General features: G+C 43.5%; 1 protein-coding gene across 4 annotated transcripts; it reads right to left on the reverse strand.

Annotated features, from left to right (window-relative positions):
• Window positions 1-1,367: 1,367 nt before the first annotated feature.
• On the reverse strand, window positions 1,368-15,748 carry ZKSCAN7 (zinc finger with KRAB and SCAN domains 7). Of its 4 annotated transcripts, XM_043441801.1 has the most exons (6): window positions 15,392-15,748; window positions 13,180-13,722; window positions 7,344-7,512; window positions 5,782-5,897; window positions 5,373-5,484; window positions 1,368-3,553 (listed from the first exon to the last, which is right to left on the reverse strand). In XM_043441801.1, exons 2-6 carry the CDS (start codon window positions 13,600-13,602, stop codon window positions 2,103-2,105), a joined length of 2,271 nt encoding a protein of 756 aa, XP_043297736.1. In that variant the 5' UTR covers window positions 13,603-13,722; window positions 15,392-15,748; the 3' UTR covers window positions 1,368-2,102. The 4 variants fall into 4 exon arrangements, with proteins under 4 accessions (XP_043297736.1, XP_043297733.1, XP_043297734.1 ...); XM_043441798.1 differs by lacking the exons at window positions 5,373-5,484; window positions 5,782-5,897 and having other exon boundaries at window positions 15,392-15,747; XM_043441799.1 differs by lacking the exons at window positions 5,373-5,484; window positions 5,782-5,897 and having other exon boundaries at window positions 15,660-15,738.
• Window positions 15,749-21,200: the final 5,452 nt, after the last annotated feature.

Raw genomic sequence — 21,200 nt, forward strand, 5'->3', positions numbered from 1 at the left:
CTGAGTAATTAAAAAAAGAAAGAGAAATGAGGCTAATGAAAAGTCTCTGCAACTTGAGGCAGTGAAAGGACATATGAAAATATATATTCAAGAAAAAGTGGAGTTCCAAAGAAACAAAATAAACATGGCAATCACGAAAGAAAAACTGAAAGGAAACCAAAATGTAAAACATTATGGATGAAACAGAGCTCTAACTACATATACAAAAGAGTAAAAGAACTTTATAGAATACGAAGTGAAACTTTATGCCACTGTCAGTCCAGTAAAAAAGATGACTTCCAGATATGTTATCACCAAAATTTACACAGAAGTAGAAACTTATAGAGGGCAACAACAGAAAAAATTAAAATGCTTCTATAGATTTATGCCTCTCAGGGTGGGGAGGGACAAAAAAATTTTGTCCCTCTCAATTCCCTCATCCCCCAAAACAGATTGGGCAGAGTTATTTTCTTTGTTCAAAGAATCATTCCCATATTATTCAAATTCTTCCAGAGTAATTAAAGAAAAACATTTTGCAAAGCAGGCAAAAACTTAATAGTAAATTAAATTTAGTTCTGTACTTGAAAAAATCATCAGGAACAAATGGATTTTATCCCAGGAGTACAAGGAAACTGCAATTATTTAGAAACTTAACTCTCCCCAAAATTACAAAAATAAAGGACATTATCTATAAAATTATACAAGTAGATTTTTTAAAAAAATCATGTAGAACTTAAAAGCCATCATAATGAAAACTCAAAATATAAAATAATAATATAATGTTCTAGGGTACAGTATGTGCCAAGCACTGTTTTAAGTGCCAACACTATTTTAAGTGCCTTACTCTTATGAACTAATTTTACCCTCACAGTCCTGGGGTAGCTCCATTTTATACAAGGGAGAGCTAGACACAAGGAAACTAAATGACTTACTGAGGATCACCTATCTAAGAAAGTGGAAGAGTCAGGATTTGAACCTAGAATACCAGGCACAAAAATCTATGCTCATGGGACTTACCTGGTGGTCCACTGGTTAAGACTCAGTGCTTCAAATGCAGGGGACACACACTCAATCTCTGGCTGCAGAACTAAGGTTCTACATCTTGTGCTGTGGCCCAAAAGAAATCTATGCACTTAACTACTACATTATATCACTGCTTCTAAAAATAAGAATAGAAGGAAACTTCCTAAACCCAATAGAAAATTTATCAGAAACCAACAACAAAGTAGCAGTAATGAGACTTCCAGAGGTATATGCAGAAATCGATGAGGGCTTTTTACATGATATTCTATGAAGATATACGATCTATATTTAGAAGTTTCTAGTCTGGTGGGAGGCCAGAGGGAGAGAAGATTGTGCCCAATTTAAGAATGGTTCAGTTAGAAAGCTGAGTTTTTAAAAGGTATTTATTAAATTACTACCATAAGAAAATCATTATCTATGTACTTAAATATTATATCCAACCTCAAAGAGTCTATAATATGTTGGCATCAACATACACACATATACAGTAGGTTGAGAATAATTTACAAGGTCATTTAACAACAGTTGTACATACACCACCAGCTAACTCAAAGTACTGAAGTCCAATGAGTAGAAGTTTAACATGAATGGAGAAGTATTTGAAGAGAGTCTTTCAAGATGAGTTGGATCTGGCAGGTTCTGAGGGACACAGATTAGCAAAGGAAATGAAAAAAAGACTTTCTAGACGGGGAACATAACTGGTGAGGGACCATATTAGAGTAGGAGTTTAAAAAGTAGATAAAGAGGTAAAAAAAATAGTACATAAAGAGGGCCATAGCTACGAGAAAGAGTGAATCAGTATCTTGGAGAATGACTTTATGTAAATGGTAAAAGGGAGGAGATGAAACAGAAAAAGGAAATATCTCGGTCCTAGAGAAACAAACATTCTGATTTGGGGATGAGTAACTACGAAATGAGATAGATGTTTAAACAGTAGTTGGGAAGGACTGCACCATTATTCCCTCTCCTACCTCCATGATTGGCAGACAACCTTAGGGATGGTCCACTTTGATTAGTGGTTGAAAGCAGAGAACAGAGTGAACATACTCATTATATAGAAACCTTAACCAAAGTTCCTTGCTGTCTTAGAGAGTTATGTCTTAAGAAACAGATCGAGCCAGACCTGAGTGCTTCTCTCCAGTGTGAGTTCGCTGGTGGTGATTGAAAGTAGAACGCTGACTGAAGGCTTTCCCACACTCAATACATTCATAGGGTTTCTCTCCAGTATGAACTCTCTGGTGTACAATGAGCTGTGAACTGTCACTAAAAGCTTTCTCACAATCTTTGCATTTATAGGGTTTTTCCCCAGTATGGGTTCTCTGATGTACCATAAGACTAGAGCTATAACTGAAGACCTTTCCACATTCATTACATTCATAAGGTTTTTCACCAGTGTGTATTCTCTGATGAATAATAAGGTGTGAATTTTGATTAAAGGATTTTCCACACTCTTTGCATTTATATGGCTTTTCACCGGTGTGAAGTCGCTGATGTCGAATGAGACATTTACTCAGACTGAATGCTTTACCACACTCATTACATTCAAAAGGTTTTTCTCCAGTATGAATTCGCTCATGGTCAACAAGTTGAGAGTTCTGATTGAAGGCTTTCCCACACTCACTGCATTTGTATGGTTTTTCCCCAGTGTGGAGACTCTGATGTCGAGTAAGACATTTACTCCGACTGAAGGCCTTGCCACATTCACTACACTCATAAGGCTTCTCCCCAGTGTGGATTCTCTGATGGTCAATAAGATTTCTGTTAGAACAGAAAGCTTTCCCACATTCATCACACTTGTAAGGTTTCTTACCAGTATGAAGTACCTGATGGCGGATAAGGCTTTTATTCCGAATGAAGGTCTCCCCACACTCGTTGCATTCATATGGCTTCTCCCCACTATGAGTTCTCTGGTGGTCAATGAGTTGGGAACTCTGGGTGAAAGCCTTTGCACATTCATTACATTTATATGGTTTCTCCCCATAATGGAGTCTCTGGTGTTGAATGAGATGGGAGCTGTGGCGATAGGTCTTTCCACAATCACTGCATTCATAAGGTTTTTCCCCTGTATGGATTCTGAGGTGGACAATGAGCTGAGAGGTCTGCCTGAAGGTCTTGCCACACTCAGAACACTCATACGGTTTCTCTCCAGTGTGGATTCTCTGATGCCCAATGAGGTGTGAACTCCGATTAAAAGCTTTACCACATTCATCACAGTGATACAATTTCTGTCCCTTCAGAACTCCCTGATATTCTGAGAGACTAGAGGACAGATCTGGATGTCCCCCAAGTTCCTTATACTCATCATATTGATCCTCTGTGGATTTCTTTTTATCCTCCTGTGTTATCTTTAAGAAATCACTTTCCAGTCTGGTTCCTTCATCTGAGGGTTGAACTTCTAGATTCTCTAAAGCCTCTTTATTGGCAGTCCCAGCTTCTTGTCCTGTAGGAATCACTCCATAGAACACCCCTAAGGTCCTGTCAGATGACTTCAGTTCTTCAGAAATGTCCTGCTTTGGAGGCAACTGTGAATGCACCATCCTGTTCTCATTTGCTGCCAAGTCAGAAGAAAACAACTGTCATTCACTTCTTGTCCTATTGGGGAAACGGAACTATCAGGAGCCTACGTAGCTAACAAAAAATTCACATTGAGGGTAAGGAATGAGGAGACACATTGAGAACAGGAGAAAAACAGGAAATGGCTCAAATTTTTCTTCAAGGACAGAAAAACAAAGAGGGGAAGTTGGACCATAGAGGAGGGAGGAAGCAGAGCTATCGGAACAGAGGCATGTGGAGCCAGCACAGCCAGGGGGGTAGCCAATTGAAAGGCAAGAAATCAGACTGTAAAGCACAGTGTGATCTCCCAGAAGTCACTCAGATGTGGTTTCTCCTTAGTAAAATGATGAATTATCGGGTCCACTCCAACCATGACACTATATGGCCCCACAGTTCACAGTAAAGATGTTGAGGAGAGTGGTGGCAAATACATCAAACCAAATATGAGAAATGATGTGGGCAAACATGAGAGTTGAAGGGAAATGTATATTACAAGGGTATGATCAGGAAAAAGTGTACAAAAAAGGACTGATTCTGGAGTAACAGGACAGGGACAAGGTGTGGAGAAGCCACAAGTAGAGAAACACTGAGGAAAAGTGTTAAGGGGAGAGCAGAGCTCTAAAACTGGGGACCTCCTAGTCCCTGGAACACTGGACTGGTAGGTGCAGTACTACACATAAAATTAAGAATGGCATCAATAACTTGAAATATAAATCAAACATGTCTTTGGTATCTTGATAATCAGGGATCATGGGAAAATAAGCAATAAATATTTGCTTTTAAATTTTAGGATTTTTTAATATAATAGCTGGAAGAAGGCAGAGCAATCATGGTTAATAGTTTAATACAAAAAATGTTGGTTCCTTTCACTCACATTGACATCAGGGCTATAAATCTTCAAGTTCTTTAGTGTGTACAAGTTACAGATGTCTGAATCCCTGACTTCTAAGTCCACTCTCTTCAGAGTAGGCTACTGTTTCAGACCTGTCAACCCTAGAACCTCCCCTGACAACAGGTACTTCCTGGAAGCAGCTGTGCCCAATTATTTCTGAAGGGGAACCCGAGGCAAACATGTTTTGTGCCAAGCAACTCAGCTCATCCCAGGACGGACAACAGGTGACTGGACCACAACCAAACACCAGACCCAAGTATAGCTTATCTGCAGAGTAGTCACCAGCTCCAGGTAGTCTGGAACAAAGTTCTGCTCAAACAAAGATGATATTTAATTATGAACTGAAAGTAGGAAACAAAGGAAATTAGAAGTAGGAGCTCAAGTTGAAATGATCTATGGAGAAAAAAATCCATCAGGAGCCACAGTAACCAGAACATATGAGGAAACAGAAAGGCTAATTAAGGAGCTCAGAGAAACAAAAAACATTCAGAGTGAAGAGAACGGGTATCAGTGACAACTGGCATCAGATACATGGGGTGCTGCTATCTGAAGATAATGGCATGAAAACCCTTTCACTTCTGCTGCGAGGCTCCTCGGCTCCCACAAGGCTTTCTTTCCCAAAGTCTGGTCTAGTTGGTCGGTCTGCTCAGGGTTTCCATTCCTTCAGCCTTATTGTAAGTAACTTAGCTCATGACTGACAGTAATTGAGTGGCTCTCTAATCCGTCCAAATACAAATTCTAATTAAACCAGCCCAGCTTAATTAATAAGTGAAGAAAATGTTAATAATAATTATAGTGGGTGTTGATGTAGAGAAATTCATTTTATTATTCTCCACACTTTGTCTCTTTATATTTTTGTAATTTAAAAGAATAAGAACATAGCAAAGAGGGCCGACTCTAAATTACTGGGGAGCAGAGTCATTACCCAATGGGCCCAAGCTGTGGCAGTTTTCCAGCATGATGTTCTGGTACAGGGCTCGCTGGCTGAGTGCTGCACCTTTCCACTTCTGAGTATAGTTCACAGACAGGAACTCCAACTCTGCAGCCTCCCGGAATGACAAGCTTTTACTGCTCAGGGACATTCCCAGCCTAATGGGCCAAGTCATCAGGGTTACCAAGAGCACAGGATTGGGTATCTGGTGGCCAAAGGGGTGGGGAGACAGAGGGAAGCTAGGAGGACACATTAATAAAAGGACAAGTTCAAGGTAAGATACAGTCCATGAACTCAGTGGACAGGACCAGCTCCAGGGGAAGCAGTTAGGTGGAGAAGCCACAGGAGCAGGCTCAGAATGGGCCAGAGCCCCGGAGATGAGGCCTTGCTACTCCTGGGTCACAGACGTGGAACTCAGGAAGCTCACCTGGGGCCTGACCATCCGAAGCACAGTTGCCGCTGCTTGGTCTCCTAAGTTCCCCACCTGGGGAAAGGCAGGCACCAGGGAAGCACCCTGAGCTGAGGGAGGAAAGAAATCTCTGAGTGGGACCAGCCCTGCTCTTGTTTCCAGTGAGGAGGTCTGTATCCCAATAAATGGATTCAAGAGAATCCAGGCAGCTCCACATACACTGCCCTCACACCTACTCCATAAAGGTGTTATCCATGTAAGCTGTGAACTTTCCCTGGAGATGCAGAAGGTCCCTGGTCAAACAGAGCTGCCAGCTCCTTCCAGCCCTCTCTCTGCCATGCTAGGCAGGAAACTACACTTCTGACCACCTTCTCTCCTGCATGGCTTTCCCAGCAGCAGCCTGCTTGTCCTCCCCCTACCTCTCTGCTCCTTACACTGTGGGGCCTCTTTCTTCATTTGCCCATTCCTCAAGGATGCTGCAGGCACTTAGGCCTCAGAGTGCCTCTCTTCCCTCTGTCAGAGATCTTATGGCTCCCATTTTCTAATGCTGCTCTGAAGTTCTCCGTTCTCTGAGACCCCTACCACAAGTCTCCAGCTGCCTATCTGGACATTTCATTTGGGTGTCCCAGAAGACCTTAAGTTCACTGTTTAAAATTCATGCTTCCATGAATTTTGCTCAGTGATTCCAAACATCATCTAAAACCCACTAATCCCCCCTCCTCCTTTCCATTGTCTCATGGATTTTTCCTTCAAATGTGTGTCACATCTATCACTTTTCATTCCACCCAAACCCGCTCAGGCAATTACTTCTGTTCTGTGACACTAGCCTCCTCCTAAGGCTCCCAGCCACTGGGCTCCTCACTCACAGTGCTCATGTGCCACATAATCCTTCTGGAATATTGTTTTCTAACACTTCACCTACCCTACAAATCTTCCCAGGCTCCACCCAAAGGCCCTACACAAGCAGAACCCAGGATCCCAGATAAATCCCTCCTGACCATACCTCAATGTGGTCCAAGGAACTCCCAACTTAGCGAGCCTTTGCTTTACACTCTGCTCTGGCACTGACCACCTCTCTCCCCCCTTCTAATCCCTTCCCCACTTTTCACTGTTCAATCCCTCTGCCATGAAACATCCTCCAGCCACTCCAACCCACAATGATTTTGCTCACTGTTTACAATGCCTACATGGCTCGTCTGTGATGGCCTCAAATGCCTAGGGACTGATATCACTCAGATATATCTTATGAGGTTGCCCCTTCTCGCACTTAGGACTGACCCTCTGGCAACTAGACAACAAGCTCTTTATAAGTATCGATGGTGTAGTACATCTCTCTGGTCCTCAACAGTGTCTTTGCATTAGAGGTGCTTGATAAAAATGCACTAAATACATAAATGATTGGAGAATAAGCAAAACGAATGAAGTCACCAGGGAAGAAAGACACAGGGCAGGGTGATAAGGGGCCAATGGGGTGGGAGATGGGAGATGAAGGAAAGGAAGACTCCAAAGGAGAGAAAGGAAGAATGACTGAAGGCCAGAGCCAGGGAGGTGAGTACCAGAGTGCCCACTGGAGAGGTGGTGGTGTGCCCCAGGATCACGAGAAGGCTCCAGGTGGGCTCCAGGGGCTGAACCTTCACTGTGGGGTGAGGTAGGAGATTCCTGTGTTGCACCCAAGGCTGTCTTCTCTTCAGAATGCATCTCCTGTTCCCGCCCTGGAGCTGAAACCTAGAGACAAGGAAATAAAATTGGGTCCAAAACAGCATTCATGAAGGTACAGAATCTAAGACCTCTAGAAAGCACCCCCAAGAGAGGAAGTCAGGAAAAGAAGAGCCAGAGGGTCCTTCTAGCCCTACCAGGTTAGCCAAGTGGGAGAATACTGTCCAAGTAGGATCTACAGCTTGCAGTCCTACTTGCCATCCCTCTGTTGCCCCTCTTGGCAGGAACCTCAGGATCAGATTATAGAACTATTTCCACTCTGGGCCAGTGCTTCAGACACACATGTGCTCATGAAGAACCACCTAGAAAAAGGAGTCAGGACAGTAACCCTGTATGCTCCCAAGGGCCTTAACCTGCAGAACAGATCAATCAGAAGTACCAAGGAAGTAAAAACTGATAGGTGTGTGTACCTGTATGTGCACGAATTATGCTACCAAGGCTGACACCTGGAGCAGTATCCCAATACAGCAGCTGACAAATCTTAGCTTTTCCAACTTCTCTCAGCAAAAGTATCTCGTCTTCAGAGAGACCATGCCAGACCATGCTGATAAAGCAAGGACAGTCATTCTTTCTCTCAAATAACCTGATAATATTTTCTATGGTACATATTAATTTTTAATTGCCTTATTTATTACTTTATTGTCTATTTCTCTGCCAGTGAAATATAAGCTTTCTGGGGGAGAGAACTCTGTCTTGATTAGGCATTCCTAGAACAAAGCTTAGCCCAATGGTGACATTATGCTGAATGCCTTCCTCTCGATATTTTGCCGTCGTCCCCTTCTCCTCCCACCTTCAATCTTTCCCAGCATCAGGGTCTTTTCTAGTGAGTCAGTTTTTCGCATAAGGTGGCCAAAGTATTGGGAACTTCAGCTTCAGCATCAGTCCTTCCAGTGAATATTCAGGACTGATTTCCTTCAGGATGGACTGATTGGATCTCCTTGCTATCCATGGGACTCTCAAGAGTCTTCTTCAACCCCACAATTCAAAAGCATCAATTCTTCAGCACTCAGCTTTCTTTATAGTGCAACTCTCACATCCATACATGACTACTGGAAAAACCATAGCTTTGACTAGACAGACCTTAGCTGGCAAAGCAATGTCTCTGCTTTTTAATATGCTGTCTAGGGAAAACTCAACATTCAGGAAACTACAATCATGGTATCCGGTCCATCACTTCATGGCAAATAGATGGGCAAACAGTGGAAACAGTGGCTGACTTTATTTTTTTGGGCTCCAAAATCACTGCAGATGGTGACTGCAGCCATGAAATTAAAAGACGCTTGCACCTTGGAAGGAAAGTTATGATCAACCTAGGCAGCATATTAAAAAGCAGAGGCAAAATAAAATAAAAATAAATAAAAAGCAGAGGCATTACTTTGACAACAAAGGTCTGTCTAGTCAAAGCTTTGGTTTTTCCAGTAGTCAAGTATGGATGTGAGAGCTGAACTATAGAGAAAGCTAAGCGCCAAAGAATTCATGCTTTTGAACTGTGGTGATGGAGAAGACTCTTGAGAGTCCCTTGGACTGCAAGGAGATCCAACCAGTCCATCCTAAAGGAAATCAGTCCTGAATATTCACTGGAAGGACTGATGTTGAAGCTGAAACTCCAATACTTTGGCCACCTGATTTGAAGAACTGACTCACTAGAAAAAACCCTGATCCTGGGAAAGAAGGAAGGCGGGAGAAGGGGACAACAGAGGATGAGATGAGATGGTTGGATGGCATCACTGACTCAATGGACATGAGTTTGAGCAAGCTCTGGGAGTTGGTGATGGACAGGGAAGCCTGGTGTGCTGCAGTCCATGGGGTTGCAAAGAGTCGGACACAACTGAGCGACTGAACTGACTGACTGACCTGTAAACTTGGTTTTTAGGAACTTCTGTGATGGTCAAGAATCTGCCTTGCAATGCAGGGGACATGGGTTTGATCCCTGCTCTGAGAAGATTCCACATGCCTTGGAGTAAGTAAGCCCGTGTGCCACAACTATTGAGCCTGCATGCCTAGAGCTCATGCTCTGCAACAAAACAAGTCACCGCAATGAAAAACCCATGCACTGCAAGTAGAGGGTGGCCTCTGCTCACCGCAACTAGAGAAAGCCTGCAAGCAGCAACAAAGATCCAGCGCAGCCAAAATAAAAAAAAAAAAAAAAACAAACTTGGTTTTCAGTATGTACTACCTCTCTCCAAAAATTTATGTAAGAAGTCAAACAGGAAAAAAAAAAATTTAAAAAAAAAGTCAAATAGGATCAGTTAACACCAGTCTTTAGAGACCTTGAGACTATCTCAGTACAGACCTTTTATTTCTAATCCTTGCTTGTTGTCATCAAACCAGTTCCTCATAATCTCATGGTTACTACTTTTACCAGCATTTGGAGCAGAAAACCTAAAATATCTAAATAAATCACATTTTAAAAACCTGAAATATAGTTGATTTGCAATGCCATGTTAGTTTCAGATGTACAGCAAAGTAATTCAGTTATACATATTACACACATTCATTCTCAAATTCTTTTCTCATTTAGGTTATTACAGAATATTGAGTAGAGTTCCTTGTGCTATATAGTAGGTCCTTGTTGGTTATCTTAAATCATATTTATAAGCTCACTCATTCTGGCAGGTACATAGTACAGCATAAGCTGAGAATAACTTCTTCAACAAAGTACACTGGATTTGCCCTCTTGGGTTACATCTGCTGAGAAGTGAGGGGGCTCTCTCCTTCAGTGTGTATCTCTCCAATGAAATGGTAGGTCCAAGAGGCTCCTTGCGGCCTGTGGTTCCCCATCTCTCCACTGGATGGTTCTTATCAATGGGACTTAGCACTCTTAAACACAGCAGCTGTGGGTACTGGCAGAAAACGGAACTTAACTGCACTGTGATAACACAACCTTGTAACTCACTGATAATTAAATCCTGATAAAGTTCCTATTCATTCCCTAGGACTCATAGGGGTCCTTTTTTCGCAGGCCATGAAAACCCCATTCCAATTTTCATCCCAATAGCATTCCACAGCAACACATTAGGGGAAAGGCAGTGGCTTAGAATATAGGAACTGGAAAATCCTGGTCCCAAACACATGGACAAAGGGAATGTTTAAAGAGTCAGACACAACTGAGCAATTAACACAAACACACACACTATCTCTGTCATCTTACACACACTAGCTCTGTCATCTTAGATAAGCCAATTAACCTCCCTGTACTTGCATCGCTTGTCAAATGGAGATGATCACTATTTGTGCTACTATTTGGAAGCTTGCTAGGAACACAAATTAAAACAGATATAAAGCATTTTGTAAACTGCGTGATTCTGCAATCCAGCAGGGATGTCCCTACAACCCTCTCTGGCCCGTGTACACACATGCAGATGCTCACTCACCCCTGCTAATCAAAATGACATCCTGTCATCTCCTCCTGGCAAACTTTCATGAAAAAGCCTCTGTTTTTTTTTTTTCCATTTAGTCAAAAAAACACTTTCTGAGTTCAGGCTAAGTGAGATAGCCCTGTTCTCATGTTTTCATGTAGAAAAACTTAAACTGATAACAGCGGCAGAGTAAGAAATGGAGTCCAAAGATCTCACTTCTAGGTTAGAGCCCCATGAGTGTTCAGTGGCCCTGTCAACTGTTAGTCATTCTCTTGGGTTTGTGACTCAGTCATCTTTTTTCTGAGGTTCCCTGGATAAAAGACAGTATTTTTTTTAATTAAAAAATTATTATTTATCTGGCTGCATGAGGCATCTTTTAGTCGTGACATGTAAATTCTTAGTTATGGCATGTGGGATCTATTTCCCTGTTCAGGGAACCTGAACCTGGGCCCCCTGCATTGGAAGCATGGCATCTAAACCTCTAGATGACCAGGGAAGTCCCATGTGACAGTTTTAATGGAGGGGACATTCTCTTATGCTTAAGCAAAAGGCAGAAGATAGGGAAATCTTCTTTCTACATTCCTCACTAAATGGCACTCTAAACATTTCCACAACCACTTGTCCTTGACTATGGTTGGGCCAAGGTGCCCTCTAGACTCTGCTGATAATTAACTTATTCTTGTGTTTACTTGTTTATGGGCTTCCCTGGTGGCTCAGACAGTAAAGAATCCACCTGCAATGCAGGAGACCTGAGTTCGATCCCTGGGTCGGGAAGATCCCCTGGAGAAGAGAATGGAAACCCACTTTAGTATTCTTGCCTGGATAATTCCAAGGACAGAGAAGTCTGGTGGGCTACAGTCCATGGGGATGCATAGAGATGAACACAACCGAGCGATTTTCACTTACTTGTATACCCAAGGAAATAATGATTGAACAATGGATTTGATACTGTCAAAGCATTCAGACTTTTGGAAAAAGGTCTAACCCTAGGACTCTAATCAACTGGAATTGATTTTCTAGGCCCAGACATATAATTGTCTTTGAAAAAGCACTGAATAGAATGCTGTACTGGATACCTGGGAAATTTCACATACTGCTTTTCCCTGATAAAGCACAAAGGAGGAAATGTAGAGGGGACCCTAATCCATCCTGCTCAATTACAAGAGAAGCAACTGAAGACTCATCAGGAAGAACTGATTATCCACAGTGTGATTGTCTTTTGATGTCTGTTTAGCTCTAATCTAGGTGTTACTGTGATGATACTTTATATAAGTGATGAACTCATAATCAGTTTAAGTAAAGGAGGTTATCTTAGATAGTCTGGATGGGCTTGATTTAAACAGTAGCAAGGTCTTAAAATCAGAAATGAAGGTTCCATGAAGAAGGAATTCTTTCTGTGGACAGCTGCTTCAGCCTGTGAGTGACAGTTCTAGCCTAACTTTCTGACAACCTGCCTTGAAAATTCCTGACTAGACTCACAAGGTCCCATAGTGACATACGTCACTTTCTAGCAACAGACATATGCACTGGGTTGACTAAAAAGTTCATCTGGGTTTTTCCATAACATCTTATGGTAAAACCCAAGCAAACTTTTTTGGCCAACCCAATATATAATTTCCTACTGGTTTCGTTCTTCTGGCTGAATTCTGACTGATACACATGGTCACTGAGCTAGTTAGCTCTATGATCCTAGGAGTCAGCGCTCACACTGTTATGATACTGGTGACTTCTCCAAGTTTTCCCTTCATTTGCATTACCTTGACTTAAAACTTGAAAGAATTCTAGGAAATAGGGAAAATCAAAATTAGAATTAAAGAAGCAGAAAGATGCCAGTTGGATTTGGAAAGCTACAAAGGAAAAAAAAATGATGCTGAAGCCCAGACCTGTCACATCTCATAAAGAACCTGACAGGCAGGAAAAGAGCCCGTTAACTCTGAGAAGTCCAAGGAAGTAATGAGAAACTTCTCAAATGAGGGATCATGTTATCAGCACATCTTCAGGGCTACTTCTCCCTGACATGCTTCCCTATTCTAACCAGTGTGCAGATCCTGTGTGTCAGGAGCACTGTGCAGCACTCCAGGCTTAAGCTAGGTTTACAACAGAGTATTTCGCAAAGCAATTCACAGAACTTGGCTGGGCCCTGCATTTTAAGGCTGGGAGCACAAAGACTCTTTGTAAAAAAAAGGGCGGGGGGCACTGGCTCAGGAATCCTAAAGGGAAACCAGTTTAGAGACTATGGAATAGAGAACGCCTATTCCTAGGCTACCCCAAGCAGTAGAGAACAGTTCCAGATGCCAACCTAGATTCAGTTGCTCACCTCTCCTGGTCCACTGACGTGTCTCTGGAAGTCCTCCACCACAGCCACAGCCTCCTCACCACTCTCAGGGTGATGCATCTGCACCCAGGTCTGGAGTTCCCCAGGCAGGATGCTCAGGAATTGCTCCAGCACCAGCAGCTCCAGGATCTGCTCCTTGGTGTGCACCTCTGGCATCAACCACCAGCGGCATAGCTCCCGGAGCCGGCTCAGTGCCTCCTGTGGCCCAGACATCTCGTGATAACATAACTGCCTAAAGTGGAGTCGGAAAATTTCACAGACGGGAAGGTGATTCTTTTGGAGACTGCAGCCGTGCCCCCAGGTCTGGCTCCCTGGCTCCTGTTTCATGGTCAGGCAGCCCTCCTGTCTCTGGAGAACAGCACCCCTGGGGAAGAGGCCTGAAGTTCCCCTGCCTTGGGTAGCCATTGTGACACCAAAGAGAAGCTTGTTGCAGTTGCGGTTTATGTCCAATTAAAATGATGGTCTGTAATTCAGGTCTCAGAAGCTATTGTCAGATTTGAGGATATAGGGTGATGGGCATGTCACCTACAGAAACATCAAGAAAGAAATCAGATTCCTCAGAGCGTTCAGCCTTAGGCTGGTGACAGACCCTCTAGTTAATGCAAACCTTCATGGGGGGAAAAAAGAGCATAACCAAAGCAGACTCTCTAAGCATCTCTCCAAGTGACTTCCTTTTTTAAAGTTTCAGTGGTTTCCATCACCTAACTACAGGAAAGATTGAGGGCAGGAGGAGAAGGGGACTACAGAGGATGAGATGGTTGGATGGCATCACCGACTCAATGGACATGGGATTGGGTGGACTCCAGGAGTTGGTGATGGACAGGGAGGCCTGGCAGTTCATGGGGTTGCAAACAGTTGGACACGACTGAGTGACTGAACTGAACTGAACTACAGGGTAAAACCTAAAATTCTATGCCCAGCATTCACAACCTAGTCTCAGGCCTCTGTTCCGGCCACCCACCCTACCACTTTCCCCAGGTACCCAAACTGAAATACTGCAATGATCTCCAAATATGGGATGTGCAGGATAACCCAAAAGGTGTATTTAAAAAATAGTAAGCTGTTATTTAACTATTTAGTAGCTGTGTTACAATGTGCATTGTAGAACAGTACATTTTTTTGATTTACAAATAAACCTATGTTGGAAATGCTTGCTCAAAAGACTTCTACTCTTCTCTTTTGTGATAGAGATAACCATAAAGAAAGGTAGGGACTAAAGCTCTAGAAACACAGCTATAAGCCACACATACTGTCTCTTTGGATTTTTCTTCTTCTGATACTTTTGACAAACACCTATTCCTCTGGCATGATCCATATCAAATGACATTTTCTCCTAAAGGCATTCCTGATTGCCTCATCCAGGAAGGAGATCTGGGAGCCTCCCTTTCTGTATTTCTAACACACTGTAATTTAACTATTTTATCTATAACTCACCACTCACACCCCCCAAACTGCTGGATGGCCACAAAAGGAAAGGAACACAATGGAGTCAGAAATATCAGACCCTTTTCCACTCATCCCACCTCCCCTAGCAAGCTTTGCTGATCTCTCCAGGCGTTAATTGTGACGACTGCCTCAGTGAACCCACAGTACCTTTTTCATTCACACCTCTGCTAGAACACTTTTTACACTGTGTTTATGACTTACACCGCTGCCTCCTCCACTTTCTGGGAGGATTCAAAGAGCAGAGCTGGTTCCCTGTCATCTTTGTACATGTGCGTGTACTCGGGATACTGAGGCACATATCTGGGAAACGAATGAATGATACTGAAGTTGGGGGTGGGGCGACTTTTATCAGTTTACATATTATAAAATTCTGAAAATCAGCACCGTGGTGTTAATTACGGCATCTGTGCTACACTTCCAAAGTCACCATGCATCTTGGTAACCTGAGTAAACTAACTCTCTCCAGGCCTCGACTTCTTTAAAAATAAAAGACAGACGTAAAAATCTGTGACTCTGCTCTGAGATCCCACACACAAAGAAAGTTAAGGCCACTTTCCTACTTCCCTTAGAGCTCTTTCAACCTCTTATCGGGACTTTTATGTCTCCTTCATAAAAGTCATACTTCACGTTTAAAATTCCGACTAGGTCTGACCCACTTCTGATGCTTCGAACTGTTGTTTCCCGGAGCAAGGCTGGGAAAACATCTAACTACATGCGCGTTCAACCAGGCTTATGCTGCGCCGCTCACCTGGCCACGTCTGCCCTGCTCATCGCTGTGCCCGCAGGTGCCGGGCTCTGTGTCAGGCACAGCTGGTCGGGGCACTGGGACAAAGAGGCTGCTCTACATCTGGCGCCTTCTGAGCGTCATCGGGACCGCGCTGCCGACCACGGGGGAGAAGAGGGTCGGGCCGCCGTCGCCAACCTGGGAAGTGGGCGGCCGCAGTTCCGGCCGAGCAGCCCCAGCTCAGCGGCCCTGGCTCTGGTAACACTTCCCTCCCTATCCCAGGCCCGCTCACCGGGGCACCGCGGCGGCGACCCCCGAGCGCCAGACACTGCAGTGGCCAGCAGAAGCAAAAACAATGGCCGAGCCGGAAGCAAGAGAAGCGCCACTTCCGGTCCTCCCCTGCAGGATCCCGGAAGTCTCCACCGAGAAGGTTGGGCACGCGCGCCCCCTCAGCCAGAGACCTGGTTGCACCTTGGTGCAGGAACCACCCACAGCGACGGGGGCGGGGGTGGGGCCGGGGTCTCAACTGAGGCGTTAGTAGGCTCACGTGTTCTGAGTCTGGCGACCCTGACGCACACCAGATTTGCCCCTTTGTCCAGCACAGAACCTGGGCTAACCTCTAAGAAATGTGTCCTTCATCGAGATTGCTCCGGAAAGGTTTTTAAGCAGGGAAAGAATCTACTCAGTCTGGGTTTTGTCATTTATACTGAGGGATTTGGAGGGAAAGAGATTTGAACATCAATTACATATTCATATCTGCTCTGTAGGAAAAGATCAGTTTGCAGATCAGGATTCTGAGCCTCGGCAAATGTCCTGCTACCTGGGTTACATTTTACTGGCTGAAAAGGGCACGGAAGACTTTGAATTCAGGTCCATAGACCCCCTTTTCTCCTCTTTTCTGTTTTAAGATCCTCTCGCTCACCCTCATTCATTCCTCATTCTTTAATTACTCTCAGATTTCTTCCTGATAGTGGTATCAGGCCCTGTTCTGAGGAGGGCAACTGATGGTCACAAAACGGCCTCAGGGTAGGTTCTGGGAAGACAGGGGTTCTCCTGGTCTTCTGGACTCAGGGATACAGTGACATATTAAAGTTTTTGGAGGTGGTGTTTCTTCTAAAGAAGAATTGTAGCACTTATCATATCAGCCCTGAATACTCATTGTAAGGACTGATCCTGGAGCTGAAGCTTAAATACTTTGGCCACCTGATGCGAAGAACTGGCTCATTGGAAAAGACCCCGATGTTGGGAAGGCTTGAAGGCAGGAGAGGGAGGAGAAGACAGAGTATGAAATGGTTGCCTGGCATCACCGACTCAATGGACATGAGTTTGAGCAAGCTCTGGGAGCTGGTGATGGACAGGGAATCCTAGCATGCTGCAGTCCATGGAGTCACAAAGAGTTGGACATGACAGAGCAACTGAACTGAACTGATCGCAATCCGAGAAGCAAAGTGCAAGCATAAGGTATTACACAACTGATGATTTCACATTGAGAGATTTTCACTATAGCTTTACTCTCCAAACTTTATTGTGTATCCCTATCAGTAAATTTAATAACAATGACTGAAAAACAAGCCCTTTGTCACTCTAAAAGGTACTTAGAGAAGTATCAGACTTTTCTTCTTGTTATCACTTGTGGCTCAGATGGTAAAGCATCTGCCTGCAGTGTGGGAGACCCGAGTTCAATCCCTGGGTCGGGAAGATCCCCTGGAGAAGGAAATGGCAAACCACTCCAGTATACTTGCCTGGAAAATTCCATGGATGGAGGAGCCTGGGAGGCTACAGTGTGTGGGGTCACAAAGAGTCGGACACGACTGAGCAACTTCACTTTCACTTATACTCTTCCCAGACTCCATCAGTTTCCGGATAATAGAAGGAAGCCAGAAATGACAGGGAATTAGGACGACAGGGGAACAGGCTCAACACATTTCAGGTGAGCAGCCTGGGGACAACCTTGGTCCAGAGACTAACAGAAAAGATAGAGAAAACATTACTCCTTCCACCTCCCAGGAGAGCCAGCGTGGCCCTCCAGAAAGGCTCTTCTGAGGAATTAGGAAACATCCACTCACTAAAGAAGTTCTGCATGCTTACTCTGTAGATACATCAGTGTATGGAACACTGGTGTTATTGGAGCAGATCACAGATCTGGAGCAGATCACACAGAGTGATCTACTAGATCGTCTCAGGAAAGACTAGGCTTAAACCCCGGCAAACCTCCAGTAACAGATGGAGACATCGTAGAGGCCTCATATGTGAAGGGAATGTACAAGCTCCTTGGAGTAACAGGGCTCAGATCCTTTTTGGCTCTCCCCTATTGTCCTGCTAGCAGTAAGGAATATAAGTATCCCCAGTCCTCAAAAGTGGGCGACGTTATGGGTCTTCGTTGATGCGCAAGGGCTTTCTCTAGTTGTGGTGGGAAGGCGTTTCACTGTGGGAGGAACAGAAGGCAGGCGTCCAGTGGGTTAGGTGGGGGGGCGTGGGGACAAGCCTCTGGGCTAGGCTAAAGAGGCCTCCCAGCAGGGTACTGGGGCCCGAGAGAAGCCGAGAAGTTGGCCCTCCCAACTTCCTAGAGAGGCCCGGAGCGGCGATGCGCGTGCGCAATACGGGGCAGCGGCGAGCCGGGCTCAAAGTGTAGAGTGGGGTGGGTCGGGCAGTCAGGGCCCTGAGAGTTTTGCGGCCTCTGGAGTTGGTGAGCGGGGCAACGGTGGAGGCGGTGGGGGCTGTTGCGCGGGTGCGGAGTTCCCCGGGGAGTGGCGGGTGAGGATCGGCCTGAAGGCTGCGCCCTGGCAAGGATCTGGCTTTGGAGATCAACCAGCCCGGGTTCTTCGCTGCTCCGGGCACCCGGGGCGCGAATTTGAAGTAATGGTTTCTGAATTTTATCTCCTCTGCCAGTTATGCAAACAAAGCATATTCATCACAGATAATTAGGCGAGTCGGGTGACCGTAAGAAAAGGAAGAGTAATCACAATCCGTTAATTAATGAGTCTTTTGACTCTTTAAAATTTGTGCATGAATTCTCAAACTCTTATACGAGTATATATATTTTTTTTATTAGAAAACAGGCACCTACTATTGCTTTAATTTTTTTGGTGTTATAGCAAAACAGTTGTAATAAATTTTCATGTATCATGGTAAATGTTGCCATTTTAACCATTTGAAGTGTATAATTCAGTGGTATTAAGTACATTCATACTATTGCTTTCTGAAAATGATGTCTTCAATTTCTGGAATGCATTTAATGGTTAAAATTGTTGCCAGCATTAGGACGCCACTGAGTCATATATTTGCAGCTATAATTAAACATTTTGTTTGCAGTTTCCTATAGTAGATATTGCATGAAGCTGTAAATTGAGCAAGTGACATTTGTGCAGAAAAATACCAAAAGCTTCATTAAGGTGATTATCTCTGTTTTCAAAATAAAGAGAGTAGTATGTATAAAATGCAGTTTTTGAACACAAGTAACAGCACTATCCTAAAACCACTCTGTCTTCTGGCTTACATAGACCTAAGAAATAAGAAAATGTTCTCCTTACTAAGAGTAGTGGCAAGGAAGAGAACACTGTTCTTTTTCACATTGTTTGGATTTTTGTTATGAACTGGAGTTCTTGGTCTCCTTAATAAAAGTTGAAATTCATTCAAGGCTTTACTGGAATTTATGCGGCAGCAGGAGGGAGTGAAAACAAGTTAACAGGTTCCTTTGTTTGTTTCCTAGGGGTGAGGGGGGTTCCTAACACAGAATTAGGGTAGAAGTGCTTCCAGGAATCTGGCTGGAGGGGTGGTTTTAGGTGGTCTACCCACTTTCTTGGTGATGCTTTGTGCAGGGTGCTTGGGCAACACTTTGCTTTTGCTCCCAGCTCCTCAGAAGTGACAGTTGGGTTTTTGGTCTTTTTGCAGCTTATTGTTCATAATATGCCCCAACTGCAAATGTGTGCAGTTATTTTTAGACCCTTATAGTTTCTTTGTATTTCGTTGCTGGAGGAAACGTTTGTTCAGGTGCAAGCATGCAACAAAGGGTCCCAAGTCCCAGCCTGCCTCGGTTCCAAACTAAAAACTCCTTAATATTAGGTCTCTTATTTTGCAAGTAAGTAATTTGCTCAAGGATTTCAGGGAATTTCCCTTTGTTACACACATAAATATCTGTGTGCATATTCAGGAACTGACAAATAAAACTGCTTTGACATGTGGTTCATAATGCTGAAGAAAGGCAGACAGCTTTTGGTTCAAAAAGTAAGCCAAAAAGACTGTGGGACTGTTTTGAAGATAAATCTCTGTGTACTTACAAGGAAAGGAAACTGACAAAAACTGAAAAATGGTAACTGTGCCACAATTCTGTGATTCCTGGTATCCAGGAATGTTAGTATGTGAGCATTCTGTGATGCCATGCTCCAGAGCAAAAATACAGAAGAGGTAATAAAATACAACTCATTACTTTATAGTCTTCAGTGTTTTTAATATTAGAAACAGTCTGAAAAAGGTCCCTCAAGTGAGTCATTATGTGCTCTAGGTTGAATTTTTTTTTTTTTTTTTTGGTAACTGTGTGCAGCTATCAGGATCTTAGTTCCCCAACCAGGGATCGAAACTGCCCTCCGGAGTGAAAGTGCCGAATCTTAACCACTGAACCACCAAGGAGTTCCCTAGATGGAATTTTTGAGCTTATACTTTTCCTTGCCTGATTTTAGGCCTGTTAGCCTCCTTCCTTGTTTTATTTTGCTACATAGCACCTGCCACTGTCTTTATCTTATTGTCTGTCTTCTTACAAGCTACTTAAGTTAGTGCATTTTGTCTGCTTTATTCACTGCAGAGACCATGGTGTCTAAGAAGGTAGTAGGTGCTCAGTAAATATTTGTGTGGTGTGTGTGTGTGGCCACATGCTCAGTCATGTCCTACTGTAGCCTGCCAGGCTCCTCTGTCAGTGGAATTTTCCAGGCAAGAATACTGGAGTAAGGTTGCCATTTCCTCCTCCAGAGGATCTTCCCCAACCCAGGGATCACCCACATCTACTGCATTGGCAGGTGGATTCTTTACCCCTGCGCCACCTGGGTAGCCCTATTCGATACCCTTATTGCCAAGTTAATCCTTAGTATATAGACATTACTATTTCTAGATAGAAATAAACACAGTAACAACTGAAACTTCAGTTTGAAAACTTTTTTATTTTGAATAATTGTAGACTCACAGAGACTGTCAGAATTTTGTAGAGTTCCCTTGTATCTTTTCCTGGTATACCTAAAGGCAATGTCATGCATAACCATAGGACAGTCATCAAACTTGAGACATTTTCAGTGGTCCAGAACTAGTAATTAAACTACTGATTTACTAGAGCTCATAACTGGCTAGTTAATGTTCTTTTCCTGTTTCAGAATCCAGTCTAGAATCCCTCATTCCATTTAATTATCATGTCTCCCTTTCAGTCTGTGACAGCGCCTCAGTTTTACTTGTTTTTCACAATCTTGATACTTTTGCAGTATTTTATATTTGTAATTTTAGACTGACCCTTGATTTGGTTTTGTCAGATGTTCTCCTGCTTAGATTGAGGTTGACGTCCACATGTCTTCTTACTGGTGATACTACTCTTGATCCAGTATTTCTGCCAAGGATTAATGATTGTAAAGTTACTGTCTTTCCTTTGTAATTAGCAATTATTTTGAGATAGACACTTAGAGACTTTACATAGAAATATGCTTTTCCTACTAATTAGCATTTCTTGGTGGATATTGCCTACAGTAGTTGTTATTGTGATGTTCTCCTAGGAGCTTTTCATTTTTTGTGTTTTTCTTCTACATTTATTAACTGGAATCCTTTGTGAGGAAGCGTTGTGCCTTCTCTCCAACTTGTT

This window comes from Cervus canadensis, chromosome 22 (assembly GCF_019320065.1).
Source record: "Cervus canadensis isolate Bull #8, Minnesota chromosome 22, ASM1932006v1, whole genome shotgun sequence".
In the NCBI taxonomy this organism is placed as follows: Eukaryota; Metazoa; Chordata; class Mammalia; order Artiodactyla; family Cervidae; genus Cervus; species Cervus canadensis.